At 42.4% G+C, this 26828-nt stretch overlaps 2 protein-coding genes and 1 long non-coding RNA gene across 8 annotated transcripts in view; 2 read left to right on the forward strand and 1 right to left on the reverse strand.

Annotated features, from left to right (window-relative positions):
- On the forward strand, nt 1–17143 carry RAD51C (RAD51 paralog C). 6 transcript variants are annotated; one of them, XR_014887642.1, is made up of 10 exons: nt 1–192; nt 1116–1374; nt 1577–1743; nt 2284–2417; nt 5118–5249; nt 7481–7547; nt 10695–10755; nt 13305–13365; nt 14895–15074; nt 16836–17143. XR_014887642.1 is itself a non-coding variant. In XM_085241021.1 (10 exons), the coding sequence occupies exons 2-10, from the start codon at nt 815–817 to the stop codon at nt 16941–16943; spliced, it is 1020 nt and encodes a 339-aa protein (XP_085097147.1). In that variant the 5' UTR covers nt 57–192; nt 694–814; the 3' UTR covers nt 16944–17143. The 6 variants fall into 6 exon arrangements, 5 of the variants coding, with proteins under 5 accessions (XP_085097146.1, XP_085097149.1, XP_085097145.1 ...); XM_085241021.1 differs by lacking the exon at nt 14895–15074 and adding an exon at nt 694–845 and having other exon boundaries at nt 57–192; XM_085241020.1 differs by lacking the exon at nt 14895–15074 and having other exon boundaries at nt 13305–13499.
- LOC146543035 (uncharacterized) lies at nt 2413–25859 on the reverse strand. The gene is made up of 4 exons (XR_014887643.1): nt 25717–25859; nt 24621–24694; nt 5025–5286; nt 2413–3547 (listed from the first exon to the last, which is right to left on the reverse strand). It is a non-coding gene; the product is annotated as an uncharacterized LOC146543035 (long non-coding RNA).
- Nucleotides 25860–25899: 40 nt separating this feature from the next.
- Nucleotides 25900–26828, forward strand: part of PPM1E (protein phosphatase, Mg2+/Mn2+ dependent 1E) — a 59047-nt gene continuing 58118 nt past the window's right edge. Inside the window, exon 1 of the mRNA XM_085241016.1 lies at nt 25900–26421. Within this exon, the coding sequence (XP_085097142.1) occupies nt 26057–26421 (365 nt within the window). The 5' untranslated portion in view covers nt 25900–26056. The remainder of the gene's footprint in view (nt 26422–26828) is intronic.

Genomic DNA, 26828 nt, shown 5'->3' on the forward strand with positions numbered 1-26828 from the left:
CCCCTCCCATTGCGCATGCGCACGGGCCGCTCCGTCAGAGTCGCGCTGGCGCCGCGCAGAGCGGTGTGCGCGGCATGCAGCGGGACGTGGGCGGCCTGCCGCTGAGCCCCGCGCTGCGCGCCCGCCTGCTGGCCGCCGGCTTCCAAACAGCGCAGGAGCTGCTGGAGACCGGTCCGTGCGGGCTGAGCAAAGGTACCGGCGCGGGGCGGGCTCTCCCCGGCCTGCAGGCCGTTCCGTGCCTCGGCTCGGCGCGCTTCCCGTGCGGGAGCTGGAAGCGCCTTGCGGCGGGGCTGTGCTCGTGTCAGGGCTCAGTGCTCGTGTCAGGGCTCAGTGCTCGTGTCAGGGCTCAGTGCTCGTGTCAGGGCTCAGTGCTCGATAAGCACCTTGAGAGGCTGAAGTGTGTTACCCGTCCTGAGGTTTCGGCTGTGGGAGTTGCCCTGGGGGACCTGGGACACCTCCGGGGAGAGGGCAATGAAGTGGTCACTGGTTATACTGAGCGATAAGCACTGGGAAATAAAACAGCACTGTCACGTTCCTCCTCTTAGCTGCACGCATTACACAAAATGAACCTATGTGGAGTTATAAGAACTGCTTTTCAGGAGGCTGAAGGCTGCCTGTCAGTCTGCTTGGCGGCCCTCACTGGTAACACGTTGTAAGCATGTGAGGACATCTGCAGGCTCTGCTTTGTTTCAGGACTGAAATATTGAGTGCTGTGCTCAGCCCTGCGCTGCCCCGCTGCTCGCTGTGATCTGTGGGTGCTGCTGCTGCCCACCGGCCGGCAGCCCGACTGCTCTCAGGGATTTTCTTGCTTCAGATGAGGTTAATTCAGCAGCACGCTCTGCACAGTAGGTGAATTGCTTTCCCCTGTCCTAAGCGTGGCTGTGGACGGCCGTTTTGCAGATTGCTCATTGCCTCCTGATGCCTCAGCTGCTCCAAGTTCTGCAGATCGAATCGCTAATTCTCAATGTGTTGGCAAGCGTTTTATACTAAAAAGATTAATAATTCTGAGTCACGCAGCAGAAGTATCAAGTTCTGCCAAACAAGCTGTGTTTTCTGTTTGTATTCTAAATAAATTGTAAAAACAAAGTAATTTCACGTGACTTTGTCTTTTCTAGAAATTGGGATCTCCAAAGAGGAGGCGCTGGAAGCATTACAGGTTGTCAGGCAGGAATGTGCTGGCGATGCAGCAAAGACGGCTGGGGGGTCAGACAGCACCAGGAAGTGCACAGCTCTGGAACTTCTGGAAGAAGAGCATGCGCAGGGCTTCATCATCACCTTTTGTTCAGCACTGGACAACATTCTGGGAGGTGGTGTGCAACTGACAAAAATTACTGAGATCTGTGGAGCACCTGGTGTTGGGAAAACACAACTATGGTATTTGATTTTATTAGTTTACTTGTGTGCAACTGAGAATCACTTTTCTTTGTTGAATTTAAGGATGGTGAGAGTTCATCTTTTTATCATGGCCCTATTCCTTCCCATTCCTGGCAGTATTCCTTAGCAGAAATGTAACAAGTTCGGAGGGGGACATTTGTAATGTACTTATTTATCTTTTTGTCTTTGTTTTCCATGACAGTATGCAGTTGGCAGTGGATGTCCAGATCCCGGAATGCTTTGGGGGTGTAGCTGGGGAAGCAGTGTTCATTGATACTGAAGGCAGTTTTATGGTAGACAGAGCAGCAGATATTGCAACTGCCTGCGTGCAGCATTGCCAGCTTATTGCTGAAGCTCATCAAGAAGAAGGTATGTTGCTAAATCATTTATTTCTGTCTAGTGGGCCATTTCCAAGGAGTGAATTTTGCAGTTGAAGGGTTTCAGCAGCAGTGCTTGCTTAAGCTGTTCTTGCTGCCAACCTTTTACTTCTATCTCTATGTATCATACCCGGAACTGCGTCAGTGTGACTGTAGAGCCATACTGCAGACTGAGCTGATCTCGTCTAAGAGTAACTTTTTTTCTGTGTGATGTTTCATTGTGCTGCTCTGGTTTGAAAGTGATTGAAGAGTTCTTTTTCATAAGTTAATTTTTCATTTTTTGAGCATTCCCTTGGATGCTCAGTGTATCTGTGTGCTAACGCTGAGCGAGCATCTGCTCACTACCTTCCTGACTTTCAAACCAGATGGAAGATATGTTTCCCACACTCTTTACCTTCACTGGTTTATCTTAGCAGAGTTTCTGGGAGGTTTGCTGCTATTATTGCTATACGTGGAATGGTAGAATAATTAGGGCGGCAGTATGCCAGTACCTACAGGTTGTTGACTTGGTTATTCATCTGTTTATTCTCAGATCATCTAAAAGCTTTGGAGACTTTTTCTCTTGAAAGTATCCTTTCTCACATATATTACTTCCGCTGCCGTGACTACATAGAGCTTCTAGCACAGGTCTATCTCCTCCCAGACTTTCTTTCGGAACACTCAAAGGTAAGAGTTATTGCAGAACTGAAAGGTAAGGGTTATCATGGAGTTACCTGAAGATAACACTCATTTTTGCATTAGATGCTTTCAGGAATACTCCTCTGGTATAATAAGAGTAACACGTTGGTACTTCATCAGCTTAGCAATAATGTATTGGCTGATGCCAGAGTACAAACGTAAAGTTTGCTTACTTATTTGCTTTCTGTTCCAGTCCCAATGACTCTTGAGAGTAATTAACTTTGGTTACCAATGCTGCCATCATCCCGAATCTCAACTTTCAGGCAAAGGTACTGGATCTGGTGTTGCCATAAAGGTTGCATTTCTTCGATCACTAAAGTAGAAATCATCACAAAACGGCTGTACAGAAGGCTGAGCTGTTTGCATTTGGCCACTGTGCAGGGGATCAGAATGACCCAGTGCCAGTTTTTTCCTCCCAGAAGAAGAACCAAAAGCATCCTGCACATCTTGGCATGCAGAAAGTGACTCTGATTTCTTTCCAGTACATCTTCTGTTGCTACAAGCAACGAAAGCCTGCAGCTTAACTCTTGGGTGGACTACAGCCAAAAAGTTGCCTAGTATCTAGTTCTTAGTGGAATGCTGTAACAAGGCAGATTTTCTCCACCTCCTTCCAGATTTCTAGATTCTACATAGCAGATCTCCACATAGCAGATCACTCCCTAGCAGGATTTGGAGAACAAAACTTCTGCCTCATTGCATCAGAGCACAAATCAGTGTTGTTTAGTTAAATTGTGTTTTGCATCTCATTTCCATTTTTGGAAGCTGTTATGATCTTGAAAGCACAGATGGGAGTCTTACTTTTGCTTAGTATAGTCTGGTATTTCCCTTTCTCTGCCAGTTACTAACGGTGCCCTGTTGTGTTTGCTCTTGTGGAAAGTACATGGCTTCATTAGCGCAGTTACGCTGGGCTGCAGTTCTTTGGTGCCATCTGTGCTGATTATCGATGCTTGGCCTGGAGCCTGAAATACTGAAGGTTGCAGGAAAACCGTACGACCTTCTGGTGATTCCTTGGACAGGCTATAAGTGACTTGACAGATTGCTCGTTGAAGTCCAGATCTCATTAAAATTAGTGTGATCCCTCTGCAGATCTGGTGCTGAGATTGGAACTACTGGAAAACCTCCAAGGAGAGGATACATAGTTGTAAGAGAGAGACAGTGGGTAATATGCATTACTTTGAGAGCTTGTTGGTATAAGAAATGCCAATAATATGAAAAAAAGTTAGTAAATATCATTGTCATAATAAAAATAATTAATTATGTCATGTAAAGACAAACTGATGTGTGAAAGGCACGTGTTATCAAGCTTTCTCAAGTAGATCTAAAGCAAAACTAGGCCACATTATTTGCTATTTTGAAACAAATGCAACCAGGAGAAAGTAAACTAAATTACATCTTACCTTGCTATACTAATCTGATAGGCAAGTAATTGAACTATGTAAACATTCCCTTCTCGTATGAGTCATGCTCAGATTGTTAAACTGATTGTTTTTTTTCCAGTCAAAAAATTACTCAAGAGGAAGATGAACAGGCTTATAGAGATGAATTTGCAGAAAGGAGAAGAATTTTAACAGGAGAACATCATATTTTAGTTCTAACTACTTGGTGTTCTTTGTTGTTTTTTTTTTTTTTTTTTTTTTTTTTTTTCCAGTTGGAGCCTCAGGGCCATTTCACAGCATGATATTTGTTGCAGGCTTGTATGTTCCAGCTACAAAGCTACTTTCTTGTAACAAGTTAAATCAATAATACAGAAAATCAGAATGTTCTTTTTTCCAGCTTGTCTTGTAGGTTAATGCAAGAACTTGTAGATATTTGGGATTTTAGAGACAACATGTGAACACTGGGGCAATCCATCTCCAATCTGTATTTCAGACAAATTTGTGTCATCAGAACAGCTGCAACAAATGAAGTTAGTAGAAATCAAAATCCCACACTAATGTTTGCATGGTGTCTCGACTGTGACGAGCCTGCAGGAGCATTTTATTCTACCTTCAACTAATAATCACTACAGATGCAATAATTCAGCAAAGCAAACATCTCCAGGCAAGGCAGATACTCAGCTCCACTACATAGTATCTGGAATATCTTAAGGCATCTGCTAAATTGCATGTTTCCAAAACAGACAGGACCCACAGAATCTGATGATCTTAACAATGACTGCAAACAGCATGTCTTCTAGCTAAGGTTTGGACTTTATTTTTTGGGGGAGAAGGTAAAATAAAATAGTGTTTGTGGAGAGTTGACAAAAGTACATTTCTGATTTTCCTCTACAGCTTTTGTTCAAGGCCTTAAGTCCAGCTTTGTCATTTTGTATTCTGTACCAGAGATAAGTGAGCTTTAAGTGAGTGAGATTTGAAACTGGAAATAGTTGGAACAGCAGCTCTGTTCTGAATTAAATAATGGAAAGGTTTAGTGCAACATTTTGTTCAAGCTAATGCAGATGCGTTCTGAGCTTGCGTGTGTGCATAATGCATACTGCACTTACCCAGTGTGTTTGGAGCTTAAGCTCTTTGCCCTGCGCTGTTTTGTGCACTGCTGTTTGTCTCCAAGAACAGTGTTGTGCTGTCACACACATCAGAGCATCAAATAACAGATTACCTTATATAAAACATTCCGAAGCTCTTCAGAAGGAATCTTACAGCTCTTTATTATGAAAGCAGTGGTCATTTTTTCCTTTTCTTCTCTCTTTAGGTCCGACTGGTGGTAATTGATGGAATTGCATTTCCCTTTCGCCATGATTTCGAGGACCTCTCACTTCGAACACGGCTTTTGAATGGTCTGGCACAGCAGCTGATCATCATTGCAAATGATCATAAATCAGCGGTAGGTCTGGGGCAGAGTTACATCATAAAAGAGTTACCTGGGAATAAAAAAACAAAGAGTTAAGCCAGTGTGATCTGTAATTGTCTACAGACAGCAAATTAAAGCTGAAAGGATGTCCCTTACTATAACGTTTGTCAGTTTGATTGGGAATATAGACATACAGCACAGGCAAAACTAGGTAGATGGAAAAATTGTGGTCTTGCCAAAATAAGTAAAAATTGAATAAAAAGCATCCTGGGCATCTCAAATCCTAGCATGTCATTTTTTTTCATGGTTTCACATAATCTTCTTTCAGGACATGGATGGAAATAGAATGCTTCTTTACTATTTTCTGCCTGCAAAGCGCACACAATAAAATACTTTGAAATATTTAGCAGTTACAACTCCTGTTAGTTTAAAAATAAATTTGTTCCTAGGAAGGAAAAGCAATTATCTGCTGGAGTTTGGTTTGCTGTTTTGGCACCCATGGAAACCCATTGCTTCCTTCCTGGGCATTGTAGCTACACCATTTGTGCTGGTGTGGAGGCCCACCAAGGTGCAACCACGTAGCCAGCAGATGGCACTCAGAAGCTGCATCTGTTCCAGAAGTTATTTTGACAAGTCTTTTGAAGTACAGAAAAGCATTGTTCAGGAATTAGAGCTTACACAGTCTCAAAATGGTGCTTGCTCCTGTAGCTGTTTCCAGGTGATTTGCTTCCTTGTCGCCCACGACTCTCTCATGCAATTGGCTTTTGTTCGTAAGTGCTAAAAATAAGCCTTCCCTTGTGCATCCTCTGTCAGCTGCAGGAAGAGAAGGAGCACAGCTCCGCGTTCTGCTTTGGTTCAGTGATTGTGCTTCCTGCTGAAAGTGTTCCCCCTCTCCTTCGTGATGTGAATTATGAAGGTTCCTCCTTTTGGTGTGGGCACCAAGGGAGACAAATGTTATGTGACTGCTTTGTTTGCACAGCCTCCTGTTTTGAGTGCTTTCACTCATAAATTGGGTACCTGGTGACCTTGAAAGGGAGTGGTTGTCATTGTATAGCCTTTTTTTCTTTGTTCAAGGGAAACATAACTTTTCTGTTGAACAAGTGAGCAGTTTAGTACAAACAGTTGCTAAATAAACACTTGATAAAGAAGTAATCAATCACAGGGCTTCAGAAATGGTTTAGTTCAGTGGCCTTCTTGTTAGTATTTGAGTTAGAGTGTTTGCAGGCTCTGTGGAATTAAATTCAACCGGCATGCCAGAAATTGCTTGACTGGCAGCAAAGCTGGGCAGTCTGAGTGCTCTGATACGGCAGGAAGGTTTCTTTAGTTTCTAAAGCTGAACTCAGTGGGTTGTGCTGGAATGCCCGGAAACAACCGTTCTCCAACAATGAGATGGGCAGCCTTGGTGGAATTGTTATCATCTGTTCAGGATGAGGAACCTTTCTCAGATGTCAGGGTGTGTCTCAAGGCTTTCAGCTCTAGAAATGTTTCAGTATGTGCCCCCTGTGCTCAGAGCTCTTCTGGCTACAAGCATAACAAAGAGTGAAAATCCCTGGAGTTTAAGATAGATACCGTTTTTTTTATTTTTCATTTTTAATGAACTTTGCAATTAATATTCCTGGCTCTTTTCTGTCTCACCCACCCTCATTTCTACCAGAGATCTAACCTAGACTGTCTGTGAACCTCCTACGAGTGATTCGTGCTGCGAAAACACTCCCCCGCTCTGTCTGTTCACTTCCATCCTGCTTTGTATTGTACTCTCTTGCGCATTTTTAGACTACGAGGTGCAGCAATTCTCTTAATCACTGGGCTTATACCTGCTTTGTGCAGCATCAAGTTCACTTTAACCACAGTGACTGAACTGTTATCTCTTTATAGAGGGCTAGTACAAGACATGTGCATCTAAATACAGATCCAAATGGTATTCGGTACAAAGACAATGGAAGATACAAGTTATGTCCCTTGGGAAGGAAGAAATGTAGGGGAAGTTATTTTGTTTTTATTTTTATTTAACCCTGAATGGAATAAATGCTCCTTTCATGCAAACTGAAAATATATTTTTCAGAGTTTTCTTATTTTGTTTTGGCTACTGAGGAAAAAACGAGGGACCTTTTATAGTTTCTTCTTGTTAACACAAACTCAATTGGCAAGAGTTTTGCTCAAGTAACTACTTGATTGATAAAAACTTTTCAGAAATGCCAGCCTTCCCTCCCAGCACTGTGTTTGTTTTCTGGAAACGTTGTTTATTTGCTTGTTTCCTCTTTCAGGTTGTTCTGACAAACCAAATGACAACAAGGTTTGGACAGAACCAGTCCATGTTGGTACCTGCGTTAGGTAGGTGTTAGCTCTTGCACTGTGCATGATTTCCTTACTTTTGGCATCGGGAACAACAATAACAAATTATTAGTAAACTCTGTATTAGATCTATTTTGTTCTTTAAGAAGACAGGATCACACTTTAAAGAGAAGCACATGGTATTAAGAATAGTAGCTGCAGCAAATGTGTTGCAGCTTTCCCCTGAGGATGGTAGGCTGTGGAGGTATTCCAGCTGCAGCAGTGTCAGCTAAGGAGGCCACCAGCCCTGCTGGAGGTGGCTTTGTGCTGGCTGAGCTGTTTGTTTGTCTCCCAACCCATTTTCTGCCAAAAGTGGGCCAGGTAAGCTTCAACTGTTTAAATAATAAGTAAGCTGCTGGCAGATGATGAGGTAATCGAGATGAAACTTGCTGGTGATGGATCATACAAAGAATGTAGGAATGGCAGTATGGGCTTTAAACTTCTACCAGAAAGACTGTGATGAATAAGTTAAACAATAACAAGAACACATGTCCACAGCTTAGTGGTCACACACCTCAGAATACACTGAAGTTATCCAGAGAATCATCCACTGCCTCTCCAATGAAATTCAAATCGTTTATTTTGCCATTACACTTGAACATGTTTCCATTTACTGTTTGCAGAAGTGCTTCATATTTGGTGCACAGCTGGAACCATCTACCCATTAATCTCTCTAGTTATGATACAGAGGAAAGTTCTGTGTGGGATCCTCAACTACAGCCTGCCCATAGAGAATTTAAGTGTTCTGTTTAGACTTTGCCCTGTGATGAGCAGAGTACCTCAGATGGAGTCTTCTGCTGTGGTCATAGGGAAAAATAGAACAGTTCTTCTGAAGTAGAGATGTAGACAAATTAGGAGTTAAATGCTGAGCTTTTTCTTCTTACAGGTTGCAACTACATTATTTTGTGATGCAGTTAAAGGGCACAAATTATCTGTCCACTGCTTCAGTTTCTGTGAACTAAGTAATGAACCTCTTGTTCTGCAGAGGAAGGAGAGAAAGGAGACAGAACAAAAGCAGAGATGTTCTCAGTGTCTGTGCAGGCATTGAACCATTTGGCACAGATGTAAGATAAGATGAACAAATACACATCATCTCCTTGGAGAATGTGGAACTTTGAGCTGTGCATGCAGATAAAGAACCAGCTTTCAGTACCTGACCCTTTTTGTCATTTTTGCCTCTTGCTTTCTGAAGTATTAGTTATTTTTAGCAGCCTTTCTGGCTATAAACTGAATTAAAGCTGATAGATTCCATCTTTAAAAAAAAAATAACCAGCAGTGTTTGAGATCTGTTGTGTTCAAGTCATAGGGACAGTAAGGAGTGTGAAAGGATTCAGAGTAGGCTACAACTCAAAGACATCAGGTATTGTCTGGTGCTTGTATTTATTTTTACAAATGTGTAATTTGACATAACTTCCTATTGACCATAAACTTATTGTGACTCTCACCAGAATATGCATAACTAAGTAGGATGTACTCTTGCAAAATTGAGGGTTTGTAGCAGCTGGTAAAAGATTCAGCAAGGAGGTATTCTGCTCATCCTAAACAGCAGTATCTCAAGTGGAGTACTTTGGAGTGGTCCAAAGCTGTTTTCAGTTGGATGTGAATTTATTCCAAAGACTCAGTAAAAGCATTGAGTTGATGGATTACAGGATGGTTTTTATGACCCACTCTTAAGGGAGGCTGTTTCAAAAGCCTCATTGTAAAGGCTGAAGAACCTCATACTTTTCTATGGTTGCTTTTAGTCAAAGAAGCTGTTGAGGGGTGGGTCAGGAGCAAAACCCCAAGTAAAACCAATCCTATTGCCTTCCCTACATATTTTTTTTTCCCTTCATTGGCTGGTAAGCTTTAGAAATTTCTAAGATTTTACAAGAACATTAATCTCTAAACTCTTACTCATCTTCCTAGCAGAAGGGAAGTTCTTAATTATGATGGGGGAAAAAAGGCACAGATGCTGCAAGGTATTAAGTCAAAGCCTTATGGAAGGCAGCTCTCTTTCTCACTAGTGATAGCTAAGCTGGCTGTTCCTAGACATTTCTACTCGATATATTTAGAAAAGAGGTCAAATATTAATCTGCAAACAGTTTTAACTCAGAAATGTCTCATTTTACGGTAGCATTTTTCTCTCATATTCAATATAGTTGGAAACATGCTGGTGTGGAATTTATACCCATTGTAAAATGTGTTTTGATCTCTGACTTGGAACTGTATCTGATAACCAAAATCTCTAATCTCAATTTCAGTATAATGGAACAGAGTCTGGCAAGACGCCTAGGGGGTCCAGGTCTTCCCTATCATTGAATCATGTTTTTCCTTCTCCATGCTTTAATGAATACCAGAGCACTCAGGGCACGTGGGCCTGTTGACATGATGGAGATCCAACAAATAAGTGATTCAGAAGTTAAGCTGTGTGCAGGCTTGCAGCACTTAACCCAAACAACTCTTTTAAACTCTAATCCATCTTCAGACTGCTGAATGTCTCATGGGAGAAACAAACACCCAACAAATCTGTCTGTAAATTGTCTGAGCTTGCCAGGTATGAGCTGAAACAGTAGAACCATTTCTCATGAAATACAGTAACATTCCAAACTTCCTTCTTTTTTTCTTTTCCCTTCACTTATGGTTGTGTTCGTTTGCATTCTTCTGTTAGAAGTGGAAGACTGCTTCAGGGGCCCTTATACTTTAATAATCATTGACTTTTTCCCAAAGCATGTATCCCAAAGGGAGTGATGTTTGCTCATAATTATGCTTGAGAGAGAGAATGCCACAATTTTGAAGTAGGATTTAGACATACTACCTAGACTTCTTTACAGTAATAAGAAAGATCTTTTCTTCATGGTGCCTCTGTATTCAGGATTTGCCTAGTACCTGTCCTTTATGAGCTACATGTACATTTCTTCTACAGATACAGAGGTGTTGCATCAAGCTTTCTATAAAACACAGAGATTATTCATTGTTTTGAACTAGATGTGAAATCCTTGGATGTATGAAAAAGATGAGTTGTTTCTGTAAGAAAGATACATGTGCTTAATCATGGTTTTTTGGTGGGTTTTTTTTTTTTTTTTTTTTTTTTGGAAGACTGGTTTAAATTCAGTTCAATTTATGGAGCTGCTATTTTTTAAAGGAGATGAATAAATTTCTGTTCTGCAGGAGAAAGCTGGGGACATGCTGCTACCGTGCGTTTAATCTTTCACTGGGACAACACTCAGAGGTGAGTGAAAATATAGGCCAGTAAAGGGATGCAGTAGGACTGACAAGTGTGACATTGGATCTTTTTCAGATGGGCTTTAATGGCCAAGCAGGGTTTTAAATTTGACTTTTGTCCTTGGTCTTCTGTGACCCAGGCTGTTGAAGCTTAAGAAAAGTTGTCTCGTTTGAGCTAAGGCAGTGAGAGCTGAACCATTCTGCTTTTCCTTTTTGGGGTGGTTTGTTGCTGAGGGGTTGTGCCATGGCCGACCAAGTCATTTTAATGGCACTTGCTGAGACACAAGAATCCTTGCTTCTATGGGAGTTTGACTCTATCAAAAATTCAGTCTCACCACATTTGGCGAGCAGGGAATGAGATTTTTTTACTTCAGTCTGTATGGTGCAGTCCATGTAAATTCATTTGATGCTAAAGAAGGCTTTCCATCTACATACTAATCCTTAGGACATAGGCCCACCTGCACCTCAGTGGCAGCTGTTGGCTCTTTCTGCTTTTAAATGTGACCTGATGGCTCTGGAGAACTGAGCAGCTACATAAAGCTGTAAGCTGTGGAGGGTTGGAAGGAGAGCCACCTTACTCACAATGTAGAGTGCACCTATGGGAGATGGGCTTAGAAGCCCAAAGGAGAGAAGATGGCCCTTCTAAAAATGGTATAAAGTTTTGCCTGTTGCAGTGAGATCTGTTTTGTTTCTTGGTACGTTTTTCACCTCTTCACTACATTACAAGCATATTTCTATTTCTTGGTCATTTGGGTTCATCTTGCATTACAGTATCACAGTGCTGCACCTTGGGACTTAAGAAGCCTTCATTTGATTTTTTAATCCTTTTGCAAACAGTGAACAAAAATGCTGCTGGAATGTTGTAGTGCACAGTTCTGCTTGATAAACTTGAAGTGCAGTGACACTTTCTTGTGGAATTTTGTTTTTTAAATTCTAAGAATTCCGAGGGTGAAGGCAATGCAGAATGATTACAGCTGGCTGTTTGGTTTAGAATTAAATTTGCACTGATTAGTTAACAGTCTTTATAAGGGAGAAATTGCATCAACATGATGATTACAGAATGAACAAAAGTTAATTTTGTATATCAGAAGTGAAGAGCTTTTTTTTCTTTCCTTCTGCAACACAGCTAGTAATTTGGGAGCTGTAGGTTCCAGAAATAAAGCCAAGGACAGGCAGACATGTTTTATTTACTGTTATAAATATGCAGCTAATATGGAGCAAGGCCTGCAGAAGCACAGCAGTTGGGATTACAGTTGTATGTCTGTAAAAAGCAGAAGTAGCTGGATTCTGCTGCATTTGTAGCATAAGCTACTTGGACCTGACGATCCGTTGTGGTTATTCTTGTTTTTACATTAGGTTACTGAGGTGCAAAGATGACCATTTGAGAATGCATTTGTCTTTTTTTACTGCACTTTGACTAAATACGATACCCGTCTCTTTTCTTTGCTACTGGAAATGTCAGAGCTTAATTACAAGGGTTCTCAGTGCAGTGAGGAAAGATCCTTTTGAGTCAGAGTTATGCAGCAGAGCTCCAGCTGAGCGCTTGTAAAAGCATGGCTTCTGCAGCTTTGGATTTAGGCTATTTTGTAAAGTACAACCCACCACTTAGATGTTCTGAGGAATTCCCTGCGTAGCTAATATGAAGTGGCAGTGTTCCTCAGGCTGTAATTACGTGCTCTCTAATAGAATGGCACCTCAGGGAGAAAAAAAAGAAAAAAAAAAAACAAAAATAATTAACAGGATCCTTGGCAGACTGTCCTGGTACAGAGAGAACACTTTCTGTACTGGCTTTGCATTGGTGTAGTTCTGTGCAGGTGGGCACGGTGCAAGCTGACAGCCTTAGAACTGGTTGAAAAATCCCTTGCTGTTGAGGCGTTTTGCACTGTTCTCTCTGTATGATGCAAGTAGCTGTTGGGCTGCGTGCAGCGTAAGCTCCAGTCAGGATGCGTTGCTTAGACTCTAAATGCATGAAGTCAAGGAAGTGTTAGAGAAGCAATAGAAGAAAAGCTATTTACTCCAGGTTATGCTGTGTGTCACTGGCAAGGTCAGGCTTAGAAATAGAACAGTTTGTTCTTGTTCTGCATTCGCTCGGTTATATTGCCAGGTTGTGAAACACCCAGGAAAAAAAACTCCCTGGAAGTTTTTGAATTCTTGAGGGTATCTCCTGACGTTGAGAGGCCAAGCAAAAAATAGTTGCTTTATGGAGTTGTAGATTTGTGCTTAAAATCGTTTTTGTTTGCATTTTAAGAAAGTGGCATTTGAAATTAATTCAGAATTAATATTGTTCCAAGAATGTGAGGAATTACTGTAATGAAACAAGGCTAATTAATTGCTCTTTGTTAGTAGGTCTGGATTGTATTTGAGCTTACAGGTCACACAGGGATGGGATTTTGGCATCCAGAATTTATATGACCACTGTGAAAATGCACACAGATTCCACTGGTCACCTATCACATGACTGTGGGAAAACTTGGGTCTGTTCATTTGGTTGCTTATGATTTTTTATTATTGTATTCACGGACAATAATCTTATTATTATTATTTTTTTTAAACCAGGTTGGCAACATTGTACAAATCACCGAGTCAGAAGGAGTCAACCATACCATATAACATTACAGTTAGTATTATTTCTCTTGGGATGGAGATACAGAGATGGGAACGAAGTGTTGGAAGTAAAGAAATTGTCAGATGCTGGCAAACCTGAGAATGCTGTTTGCTTTCTTCGTGTTGCCTTTCAGCTTCTTCCAGAAGGTAGCCAGGAATACCAGGATGTTTCCAGATTAACCATCAAATTTACAGGCATCCTGTGCCCATTTCTGCTTGTCGTAGTGCTGCACAGTTTATCTGCCCTTCATGTTAACTCTTGGCCTAAGTGCAACTACAGAGGAGAATCTTGCACTTGGAGCCTTCCTTCAGGAAGCCAAGCTGCTTTCCCCCGTCAGACTGTTTGTTTCCCCAGTGGCTGGGGAAACTGCATCTGTTCCAATTTGTCATTTTTAGGGCAAGGCTGACCAGAATCATTCATGGCATTCCAGAGACCTCCAGATCTCTGCCTGTACATTGCCTGATATAACAGAGGTTGTACTTCTGTCTTTCATAGCTCTGTCCTATTGGTGACCCTATGGCCAGGCCACATATACAGAAGCATCTATTTTTTCTTCTGTTGTTACTGTATAATGAGATTCCAGCTGGAGTCCTTATTCAGCCCTAGGGAAATCCTATGATTGTTTTTCTTTTGTTGAGTGCTTAGATACATATTGAGAATATATATTGTTTAAGCTGTTTATAGGTTAAAAAAACAAGCACTCAGTTCTTGTGTCTTCAAATGACAGATACATAGGTACATGCCATAACTGTTTGCTCTGTGTCCTCATGGAAACACGTTGCCATAGCATTTCCTGCAGATTTTAATGCTGCCCTAAAATGAGGTCCTCAAGATATTGAGCAGAATTCAAGGTTGTTTTTTTTTTTTTTCCAGCTCTAAATGCTCCCACTATTTTTATTTACTTATTTATTTTTTTTATCAGTTCTGTAAAGACTGGACAGGAAGATGGGACCACATCCCAAGGTTGTTTAGATTATGTGATGCAGCTGTGCAGCCCTCTCTGTGCAGCTGCCAAATAGATGGATTCTCTTAGTTTAATTGCCATTTCAGCTGTATACATATTATAAAACAGCTATGCTGTCTTCATCCATGTGAATCTTGATGTAGTTGAGAGTGTATCCTAATCAAAGATTAGTTACAACTTCAAACTATGCCTGTGTTTTTTCCTTGAATCCTGTTGAGCTGCTTCAGCAGATGTTTCTATAAGTAAAAAATGTGTTATCCCTGTTTCTGTCTAAAAGCAGGTCTGATAATAATTGTTTGCTGTTACCATTTCTCATTCTCATCTCAGTAGTTAAACTGGAAGATGTAAATATGTGTTCAGTGCTTCCAAGTATGATGCAGGACATCTGTGTATAACCAGCAAATTAATAAAAAAAAAAATATCTAAGATGCATAGGCTTATAACTGCTGTTAAATTCAGTGCAAATCAGATAGTTTGGTACTTCTGACAAGTGGTTGATCAATGCTTGTACACTGATGGAGAAGTATGGGACTGAGTGCCTGAAGCTCCAGTTCTTTTCCATCTGTTTCTTTTCCAGCACATTGGTAGCTCAGCCACCAGACTGAGCAAGCCTGGAAGCTATGGAACACCTATCAAATGAAATAATAATTCTTTCACAGGCTGATGAGGATTCATTCTTAAGTGCAGAGTATAGAAATGTAAATTGATTTAAGCACAAGGGAGTAAATGGCTCATCTGATTCATCTAAATTTCCCAGGTAATATGACCTGATTATTTGATCATGGAAAATAGGGATCCAGAACTTGTATTGTAAGAATTGTTCATATTTCCCTGAATTTCGGAGGGTCTGTCAGACTAACAATGAGAATGCCTTTAAAGTAAGAAAGGCATCAGTTTTGATGTAGTCTCTAGGTGCCAGAAAGCACTGAAGAACAACCCAAGATGAGCACATCTGTGGTGGGAGCTATGCAGGTCCAAGTGAGCCTTTTTCAGCCTTAGTTCTGCTAGCCATGTTTTCTCCATATAAAACCGCTAACAAGCTTTGCATGTACTTACAAAATTCTTCCTTTCTTTCTCACTGGAGAGAGGCTGTATACATGCCTTTAACAAAACGCAAAACTTAGTCCATACTAAGCAGCCTGCTTCATCATGTTCTGGCCTTTATAGCCACTGGAATGCTTTTACTGAGAGTCTAGCATGCTAGATTAAGTGGATTCTTGGCTTTGATCCACCTTTGTGCCTAAGGGAAATAGCAGAGATTAGATGCAAGCAGCAGTGAAACATTAAACTTGAAGATTCCCCATTATGCTATTTAGAATAACACTTGAGTTGCTCAAAATAGCAGAGGGACCGCACAGGTTCTGCCCTCATGGCACCTCTTGCTGTTTGTTCCCTTCAAAACATAGCAAGCTACGTGAGGTGAGGCATTTAGAAATAGAAATACAGAGATGAGACACAAGCAAAACATTTTGATTGGTTTTATCTTGGATTCATCTTGGTGCAGGACATAGTGGCATTTTGAAAAAGTCACACATCTGGTTGTAATTCTCCCTGATTTTTCACACTGCACTAACCTGAAGTGTCAGCCTTCCTGAGGTGTGCTCAACGTGAGCACTTAGGATCCTCAGAACAATTTCTTTTTCTGATTAACACTTTTTCCTCTCTTGAGTCTGCAGTACAGTGAGTCCTTCACTCAGCTGTCAGCAATGCTCCCTACACAGCATTTGGAGATAAGGCAGTTGAAGGCTTCACATAACGTCTCAACGTTATGTAATAACTGATGACATTTAGCTAACTGATTTTTCAGACCTTCCATCTTCTAAAATCTTGTAAGATCATCAAACTGTGAGGTAATGTAACAGAAAATACCAATGGTACTAAGCAAAGTAGATCACCTTAAGCTCTCTACTATGTAGCAGCATCTAGTTTTCAATTCTACATTTAGGTTTTGGCAGTTAAAGGTACTCAGTCCATTGTGTCCCATAAATCACTATGCTGGGACTGTCCCTGCTGACTGCAAAGGCCAGTTGAGGTATCCGCTTCTCTTACAATGTCTCCTCAGTGTTTTCAGTTCATTAAGTAGACGCGTGAAACAGAAAGAGGTCTTAGAAGATTTCCAGTGTTGTTTCTGAAGATGGCTGAGGCAGTTAATCCAGTGCTCATCTCCTTGCTTCTGCAGGAGTTTGGCTCGAATCTGGGCTGAAGGATTTGGCTTTTAATTTATTTAAATAAGCAGCATAAATTAATTTGCAGAAAAGCACCGCTACGTAGTCAGGGGTTGGTAGAGTAAAATGCAAATGGTAGCCTTGCTGGTGAAAGGAAGCAGAGACAGTAACTGGTGGCCACCTGTGTTGAAAACCTTTCAGTTCTGAGCTTAACCTCATCTAGAAGCATTCTGCATCCACTCTTCTAAAATAAATGGTAGCATCATGCCTCATTCTGATCTTCTGGGAACTAGAGTTACTCATGCTCTGTATCTATAGAAGTAATATCACATGGTTTTACTTATATGTTACAGCCTCAGGGCTTCCGAGATGTGCAGCCTCCACCTGTCACCCAAAATGCAGAAGGTACTGAAATGAACCCTCGCAAACGACCACGGAGAGAAGAGGAAAAACAAGAGTGATTCAAAAGAACCATTACAAAAAGCTGTGCTGCATGAGAACTATGGAAAGAGCATGCAGCCAGAGGCAGCCTGAGAGGTTCTTTAAATTCGTACTCTGGACTTTATTTTATTGTTAAAATTGTAATAAGAATTTTTTTCTGGCAGAAAAATTATCTGTGTATGGCATAATTTTACTTTTATAATAAAATTATTTTATATGATGAGGCTTCAGCTTTTTTTGAGACGAAGGATACAACTGCTTGGGGTTAAGAAAAAAAACCAACAGGAAATGCAAGCATCCAGTGCAGTATGTTTAATGACACAGTTCTTGATCACTCATCTGTTTCTGTGTGCATCTGAATTTTAACAAGGTTCCATGCAGCAATCTGCTCAGGTGCCTCAAATCAGGGCAGAAAGCTGTGGAGCTGTTGAGAGATGCTTTAAGATGAATGCGTGCTTTAATGCTATGCCAGAATGGGGCGTTAGCCCTTACCTGCTGCTAAGTCCTTGATCAAGGGCAGTCAAGCACTGTTCTGAACTTCTCATTTATCTTGTGTTGATAAAAATAGAGACAAAAAGGCTAGATTTGAAGGACAAAAAATGTAATGCAATTTTATGTTTTTGTTTTGGTAAGTGAGAATGTTCTATCACTACTCAAGCTTGAGCCAAACTGCTGTTCAGCCCTTAGCTTTCCATATTCTTTTACCAAAGCATTCAGAATGAAAATTCTGTAATTGGAATGTGCTTTGTTTGTGGCTTTCATTTAACTAAGAGGAGACCTAGGCTTCTTAGACACCAGCAGTATATTAGCAGCTTCAGAATCTAAACTAAATGAATGATTATCCACTGAGAAAACAGCAGGGATTTGTCCTTTTTTATTAACAGAAAACAGATCAATAAGATTATTTGAGGAGAAAAAAGGTACTGCAGTGCAAGATGGTAATTTCTTCAGTTGTGAGAAGCATTTGTCAGTACACATCCACACATCTGACCCCCTTTCTGGCACAGTTTGATAATGTTATAGCTGAGGAAATTCAGCCAGAAGAGTAAATGGGAAATTCAAGTTGTGGGAGTCGCTATCTTTAATTTTTAATTTAGTAAGGCTAAACTGACTTTGCCTTGAAACAAAATTCAGCACTGAATCTGAGTCACAAAAGCTCTCCATTTAAAAAGCTGCAATAAAAAAAAAAAAAAGTGACAGTGATTTTTCGATCATTATAGTATTAAGATATAATTTACATAATAAAATATTAAAAGGAAAGAGTCATCAGTTGCCATACAGCAAACTGGGCTCTATCAAAATTTTAAAACCATGAGTCAGGGAGAAGCTCTCAAGCAAGCATGACAGAGAGGAAGAAAGGCAGCGGGATGCGTGACTCAGGCAAACATTTCAGTGCAGGAGAAACAGGCAAACAAAAGGGTCCTACTGCATGTGATGTCAGCAAGCAAATGCTCCATTTGGGAATAATAGCTTCCTACGTATTGCAGCGCAGGAGGGGGAGCCAGCACAGTGCACATGCTTACGTAGGCATAAGGAAAGCCATGCACCACGAATGGCGTAGCAGCATTTAAGGAGCGCTGCTGGCTGCTAGCGATGGCTGCTACCTGATCTGTTTGGTTTTATGAAAACGTCCGTTTCTGTCAATATATTGTTTTGATTTAATATCCTCAGCACATCCTTACATGTGCGAGGACATATCCAACATACCGTTCGTTTCATCTGACTGTTCTTTTTATTTTGTTTGTAGTAGAGTAGCGTCCAGAAGCCCCAGCTGAATGCTGAGCCTGTTATACCAAGGCAGATCCTTTTGGCCAAGCAAATGTTAGATCTTCCGGTGTTCCAGATGTCATAGATGCCATTGTTTTAAAAAAAAAAATAAAAAATAAAAATAAAAATAAAATAGTTATTTGCTTAACAGAGGGAGTTATAAAACATCCAGAGAAATACTGGAAGCTGTCTATGCTGAGATTTATTTATATATTTACCTTAATTGAAGTTATACTAAAAATCAGCTCTGCAGACCAGAACTAGAGAGAAGGATCTGTTGGCAGAGACAAAATTAGATTAAATGAGCCAGATTTTGTTCTCATCTGCTGGAGAGAAGGAAGGAAGCTGTTCCAGGCTTAGAACTGCGTATAAAGAAATAATTTGACCATTGCCTTACCAACAAATCTTCCATGGCAAGTTGGTATTTCCTTACATGTGCCTGGAATTCTGCATTTCAGAGCGGCAGTGCACAACAGTGAGCAGCAGAAGAGAATTTTATGACTGCTCAAGAAGTAAGATTCTAGCTAGCTACTTTGTGGCAATGAATCAAAACCAAAATAGGTCGTCTGGTTTGTTGCTAAAGTTCCACTGTTCTGAAAGGCAGCAGATTTCACTGTCATGCTGAGTTTAATATTGTTCAGTTTTGTAAGGTTGACATTTACTTGTGGTGTAGGAACTTTGTCTGTCACCACAACAAGAACACAGTATGTACCACAAGGCCTGGCAACAAGAAAACATTGTGGTTAGGAGATACTTCTCAAGCCCAGAATCCTACTCTGAAACTCTTCAGTTTGGATACAGAAAATAATTTATTTCTTCCTGATTTCATGTGTTCTGTGCCTTTTCCATTACGAGACGCTGAGAATCCAACCAATTTCCGTGTATTAAGAAAACCTGGAGAGGAAACAGCTTAATGGAAGACAAGAAGATGTAGCCAAGGTTCAAGTGATGCAGCCAAACAACTCTGCATTAAAGTGGGTTACAAACTGGTTGACTAATGTGGATGGATGCTGCGCTGCTAACCCCGATGTCAAACACAGCTTGGAGAGAAACATCTATTTTTCTGTTGAATTTCAGTCACTGTTCTTTTAGTCACTAAATTTAGAATGAGATTTATTCAAAAGCATTTCATGGATTAATGACAAAGGTGAAATCTTTACTGCTTACTTTTCTATCTCCACCCTTTTTCTGAACAAGAAAAGATACGTCAGCTGGAAGGACAAGTAACTGTGTTCCAGCTTCTCAAAAGCGATTGCCTCATGCTCAGGACCATAATTACTTAGAAAGGCACATGAATTTATATTATATTGTTTTAACATATATTAACTTTATATGAAATATCTTTAACTTATGGTTTTATGCTTTTTTGCCCTACAACAGAGTACCAGATGGAAATTAAATGGAGTGCTTACGTTGCAGTAATACAAACAGAATATCTAAGGAAAATTGTACTTCTCTTCACAGTACAATAACTAGAGAAATCAACCTGTGGTTCCCAACCATTCCAAGTGCCATGCACCCCACTGTAAGGGAACATGAGCCACCGGCTGCCGAATTTGGCATTGTCACAGGGCTGCCAAGCAGCCTGCCCAGGCCTCCTCCACACCAGCCCTCCCTGTGACAGGGAACCAGTGCCAGCTGCTCCCCGCTCCTGGGCTTCCCTTCTCCCTGGCTCCCAAAGCTACGTACTTAGTGTCTTGTGGCTCCCAGCCATAGAGCGATTTTGGACCATTAGGGTCAGGAAAGTTGGCTTGCCTTCACCAGTGAAAGATTTCTGCATTGATGTTCTATACTGAAAAACGAAATCACTGGGAACTGGCCCACTTCCCAGTTCTGAATTTCACCCACAAATGCACCCACTGTTAAATTGTAAGCTACCATTTTGCTCCCTGCAAGCAAGGAGTATTTGTACAGTATGCCCAATCTATTTATTAGAGCTAATAAGCTCCACACAATCTACAGAATTAATGCATGGTATTAAGAGCAATCGTTCAATCACTACATAAGCAGTATAAAGTTAGATTATATACCAAAAGGATGCATTGAAAAATACATATTTTCCTGGAGTCACACTTCAAGAATTATAGCTAGTAATGTTAATTTATTTTAATTAAAAATCCTTGCCACTGATTTAAATGGAGTTTGAGAAGCATCAGGATAAAAAAATAATTAGACTTCATTTTCAAACAATGAGAAGAGATGATGTTGAAAATATAAAATATCAAGTAATGTAGATAGGAGCACAAAGCAGAAACTATGGGCCGCAATAAATGGCTCTAACTGGATGTGGGTGTTTTTTTCACAGCCTCCAGGCACGTTGTTTGAATACACGCTCAGCGTGGTATCTCACATGACTTTATTTTGGACTTCTAAATTTACAACTTGTGTACTTCTAATACTCTAATTTATTTAGTGTGAACGCTGCACTTTTAGCAACATAGTTACAACTACATTTCCTTAGTGATTCAGTTTTTATTATATATGTTGCTAAAATAAAATGTTTTGGGCTGGAGAACAAGTTGTCTCCTTAGCATAGAAATTATGCCTATACAGTGAGAGATAGTCAGCAGGAGATTGGAACATTATTTGTCACACCTTTCTTCACTATGCAGGCTCACTGCACATTTGACTATAAAATGTTATGGGAGGCATTACGTGAATGTCTCTCTTTAAAGTCATTCATTCATTTCGTATAGTTAACCCAAACTCCTATCACACTGAAGCATATTATTTGAGGTTGTTCAAAGGAAATTAGCATACCTATTTTCATGTCTGTGAATCCTACAGATTTTAACTGTACTTTTATAGCACGTATATTATAAACATAATGCCTGTATGGCCACAATAGTGATTGCATGGTGGTACTCATGGAAGTCAATGATATTTTTTCTTTTCTTTCCCTTTTTTTAATAGGCATTTCTAAGGAAGTGACTGTAAAATTTAAAGTCTTGTGACTGGAGAAGGATATTACAGAATCAAGAATTGAATCTGCAGTAAGATGTCGATATATCATTTAAAGTAAGCCTTAAATCCCACCAGGCACCTTAACGAGCCTGGCTTACACTTTGTTTTCATTTTAGGATGAACTTCACCTCTATCCTGAAAGGGCAGAATGTGCACACGCTGTGAAACCCCCTGAACAGGGTGTAAATGTGATTTAAGTGGCATATAGGCTTTTTATTACCTCTGCTGAACAAAAGTGAGCTTCAGGCTTAGAAATTCCAGTAGTGCTACATTCACACAGTATGGTGCTGTTGGACGTCAGCCGCAGATGAAGTATGCTACAAAAATGGAAAGTATAGGGAAGAGCCTGGCACAGAAACAACGTCAGTGAAGTCTGTTGTTTGCTGATATCCAGGAGGTCTGCACCCTTCAGCTCCATTTAGCAGTAAAAGGAAATTATGATAATGAAGAGTGACTGATAGCTGAAGTGGATCAACCTTAACAAGTTATTGGACTGTGGTGTGCTCCTGCCTGCAAGGTATCTCATGATTTGACAACATCCAGACCACATTATTATTACATGTCAGCCGTGTTTTGCTGAGGTAAATCCATGGGCACTAATCTACAGGCACACTTCAATCACTCAGTCAAAGATTTTATGATGCAACAAATGACCTCTGTTAATGGCAAACAAGGTATGTTGTGCTATATCTTGCTATGCTCTGAGATTGTTCCAGGCACGTCCCACCACTTTGAAAGGCCCAGCTTTTCAGTTGTTCTTTTTTCCACATATTTTTCTCCAACAGATTTCCAAGTCTAACTAAACAGGCACAGACCAATATCCTATTTCTCATTATTGCTATTCAAAGGAACCCCTTTCCTAAGCAAGGGTGTGAGTGGAATACTGAAAATGGAATTTTCCTTTGGAATTTGGGACTGGAAATTTCCGTGATAGCTGGAAGTGGGATTTGGGCCTGAAATCCTGTATTTTGCAATGAATGTGGTTATCTCAAAATATCTCAAAATAGTCAATGAATAATAAACTTAAAATGCTGGCTTGGCCCCAAAAACCATGAGAGGGAGAGAGACTTTGGTTCATAGGAACATCTGAATAGAATAACTGTTAATTTATAACTGTTAAGTCATTCTATGGTGAAGGTTCCAGCAGAGTTGTGGTGACTGAAGATACTATTCCAAGTGCTATTTCAAATTGCAAAGGAGCAAAGGCTGAAGCTAAAAAAATCAATTAGAGCTTGATGAAGCTTGTTAACGAGAGACTTCTCACTGTATTCCTTCAAGATTCTCACTGTTCTTACTCTTAAACAATTGAAATTATTCTAGTGAAATTGAACGATAATAACATCATTGAGTTTTAAGAGCTATAACAAGAATGCAGGCTTGTATTCACATTCACAAGGTGACAGATATTGATCATATGAACACACAGAATTTTAAGCTCTTTCAGCAGCATATTACAAGTATAATTTCATATATTATCCCATATACATCACTGCAGGAATTCCACAGTAGAATTGCCTTCGAAATGAGAGCAGTCAAAGGCTTTGAAATACGTGCATTTCTGATGGTTTCATCTGACCGGGAAAACAGAATATAGCTTCTAAAATTACCTTGGTTTACTACAGGAGCCCTGCATTTTTAAGAGATCACCTCTGACTGCAATTTATTCACCATTAGGTTTTCCCATTATACTCCTTCGTTCAGTATCAGAACACACAACACAGGTATATTATTGTCAAATGCTTTTCAACAACCCGTCTTTTTTTTTCCCCTGCTTGTCAGTGCAGAAGAATTACTTCCAAAGGTTACACAGAATTAAAAAGCACTTCTCCTTGCACTCCATACTATTCAGGTCACCTCCCCGAGGCCTGCTAAAATCCTGCTTATTTCTCACCAGTATAACAAGAAAGAGGAAGATGCATTTTCAAGACTAAAATAAAACAATCTTTTTCTAACACGGGACTGTAAAACCTTCTTAAAAACACAACACCATGAAACAAAACAGAATGCATGCATTTCCTTCTCAGGTCAGTTGCAAGCCTGACACGTTCTTTTGACAGTAAGTTGTAAACCAATGATTTCAGCCTCAAAACTTTATGAATTGTGAGTTTCTTCCATTCACCTGACCTCAGCACATAGGAACCATTCATGCTGCTGCTACCCAGCAACCCAGAGTGCAGGCAAGCATTCTAATTTTAGCTTCCAGAGTTACTAAATACTAAAAGCATTCTCTAATAGTACCAAACACCCCTCTCACCGATTAGAGCTTTACTTGATAATACATTACATGCAGAGCTTCCTTTTCTGGACAGCAGCACAGAGCACTCCGGCCACCTTCTGTGGCAATTGCCCGCCCTGCTGTCTCTGCACAGCGAAGCGAGAGCAGGTTCCTGGCTGCCTGACTTAGCCCTACCACCCACAGTTACCATATGTTCCACACTGCAGGTTAATAAGAATGGTTTTTCACCTTCCCTCCCAGAAACAAATGTTGGCATGGCTTAAGGCCGTAAGTTCTTGACTCAATACCAAAACAAAACAATACTAACATGACCACAGTGCCAAAACTTGACAAAGTATCCCGAGTACAAAGTTCTACTCTATTTCATTTCATAAGCAGCATCCTTTGCAATCGGACAAATGATGAAAAGCACATGGGACTGCCAAGATGAATCAAGGACATCTGGTAACTAACATTTCAGAGTGAAACAGAGGAGGTATTACTCTCAGATACTCTTGAGTTTTAAACAATTCAGAAATATGCAATTAATAACAACAACAAAAAAAGACAATCTTAGATGCTTTTAAAATCTTTTCTTGGATAGCTTAATTGCTTTTTGTCATACAACATGAAGCTTAATCATACATCTTGTTGATGCTGCTTTTTCCCTGAAGATTATTTAGACCACAGCTTCTTGGGAACTCCAACTGTCTCTGAATTACTACTGAATGACACCTAATAATGAACTCACAACTGTTATTTCGGATGCTTGCACTGAAACGCATTCTCCCGAGGGCTGTGACTCATGGATGATGCAGTACAAACCTAAAGAAAAAAAAAAAAGAAAAAAGCAATGATGTCATCAGCTGCAGCCACGGGCTGCCTCTTCAGAAAGAGCCGCAATCATTTGTACCCCTCAGCTCGACCTGGCATCCTTAAATAACGTTACACTGAAAATACGTAACCGGCAGAGTGACGGACGTACTTTGAGGGATGCTCCGGGGAGAAGCCGTGCCATTTGCTGCCGCGTTGAGAGCTTTTGGCAGCGGAAGACCAACTGTGACAAATGGCAGTTTTAACTCTCGGGGCTTTTACATATTCACAAGATTGCAGTGCGATCAGCCGATGGAAACACTGCAAACACTGCCATCAGTTTGGCTCCGAAGTAACCGTGCCCAGCACAGAGCAGGGGCAGCGCAGCAATGCCTGCCAGGCGGAGAGCGACATCTGCCTCGCCCCAATCCGTTCCCGTTTGGGAACAGTTTTGCACGTGGCCATTTTTTCAGGGCGCAGCAGACTTTCGGGGTGTCATTCCTTCCCCCGTGCTCGAGCTGTTTCAACCCTACGACAATCAGAGCTGCTCAACGCTGATATCTACCGACCCCACAGCTCTGAGAACAGCTTTCTGCCAGCAGCGAATAAAACAAGCCGAGAAACGCCTTCCGCGAACGGCCGGCGCTCATCGGGCGGGCACTGTGGGCTCTGTGAGCGCTGTGAGCTCTCTGGGCTCTGTGAGCGCTGTGTGCGCTATGATCGCCCGGCCGAGCCGCTCCGCCACCACACGCCGACAGCGCTGCGTCACAGCCGGCCCGTCAGGCGGAGCTCAGCAGAGCGGCCGCTCTCCGGCCCGGGGATGCCCCTCAGCCCCTCGGGGAATCCAGAGCGCTCGTTTTCCTCACGGAAATCGGCTCTGCTCGCACAGCCTTTTCTGGAAAGCTGCCCCGAGGGCTCCGCTCCGCTCCCTTCCCTCGTCCCGTCCCGTCGGAGCCCGCGGTAGGCGACAGCGGCTGCGGAAACGATGAGCGTAGGGAAATCCTGAGGCGGGGATTAGGTAATAAGGAACGCACTCTCATGTTTCCTCCGGGTTCCTGTGAGGAACCTACGCGTCTGGCTGTCTTCGCGTGACTCATCACATCGGCGCGGCCGCACTCCGTCTGCTCGCCCCCGGCCCTCCCCTCCCTTCCCGCCTCCACCTCAGCCCCCTCAGCGCTCGGCCGCGTTCCCGCCTCTGAGGCTCGCGAGCGCCCTCATTCTTCCCCCCCCCCCGGCGTGCGCGCCCCCGCATGTCCTGCTCGGGAGCGCGCGCGCAGGCGGGCGAGCGGGAGGCGGCAGCCGGCGGCGGCGGGCAGGGAGCTCTCTGCGGGCGCAGTGCTGATCCGCCGGCGGGCGGCTCGGGAATGCGAAGCGATGGCCGCGGGCGGCACGGGCAGTAGCGGCGGAGGAAGCAGCGCGGAGGAGAAGAGCTACCGCCGCTTCCTCGAGCTGTTCTTGGGAGAGTTCCGCGGGCCCTTCGGGGCAGAGCCGGCGCCGGCTCCCCCCCCTCCTGCTGCCGACGCCGCCGACGCCGCCGCCTCCGAGGAGGACCCCGGGGCTGAGGGAGAGGCGGCGGCCGCAGAGGCGGAGGAAGGAGACGCCGCGGACCCTCGGCCACCCACCCCGCCGCCGCCGCCCCCGCCGCTGCCCCCGCTGCCCCGGCCGCTGTCGGAGTACATCACGGAGGAGGAGGTGGAGGGCGAGTGCCTGGACCTCTGTCTGCAGCAGCTCTACAAGTAGTGAGTGCGGGGCCGGGGGTCCGGAGTGTGAGAGGCTGAGGGGACCCGGGGGGGGGGGCGGAATAATCCCAGCCGCGAGCGGGAAGGGCGCGAGGAGTCGTGAGGGGCAGCGGGGCTGCAGCGGCTCCGAGCCGAGCGCTTCCTCGCCGCCCCCTGACCCCAACCGCGCTGCTCTGCTCCCATCTGCGCGTCCCGAAGGCTGCAGCGTAACGAGGGAGCGGAGGGGATCCGTTCCGAGCGCGAAAAGTCTGCGGGCGGAGAGCTGAGGGTGAGTTGCGGCGCTTTGTGCTGCGCCGGGCGTTTCTTTGCGAGCCCCGTTGGGCTGGAGGCAAGAGGAGGCGAATGAAGCTGTGATAAAACAGCATGTGAGCCGATAATTGTAACGGGAGGTGAGCAAAAACCGAACA

This window comes from Meleagris gallopavo, chromosome 21 (genome assembly GCF_905368555.1).
Source record: "Meleagris gallopavo chromosome 21, MGAL_WU_HG_1.1, whole genome shotgun sequence".
Taxonomy (NCBI): Eukaryota; Metazoa; Chordata; class Aves; order Galliformes; family Phasianidae; genus Meleagris; species Meleagris gallopavo.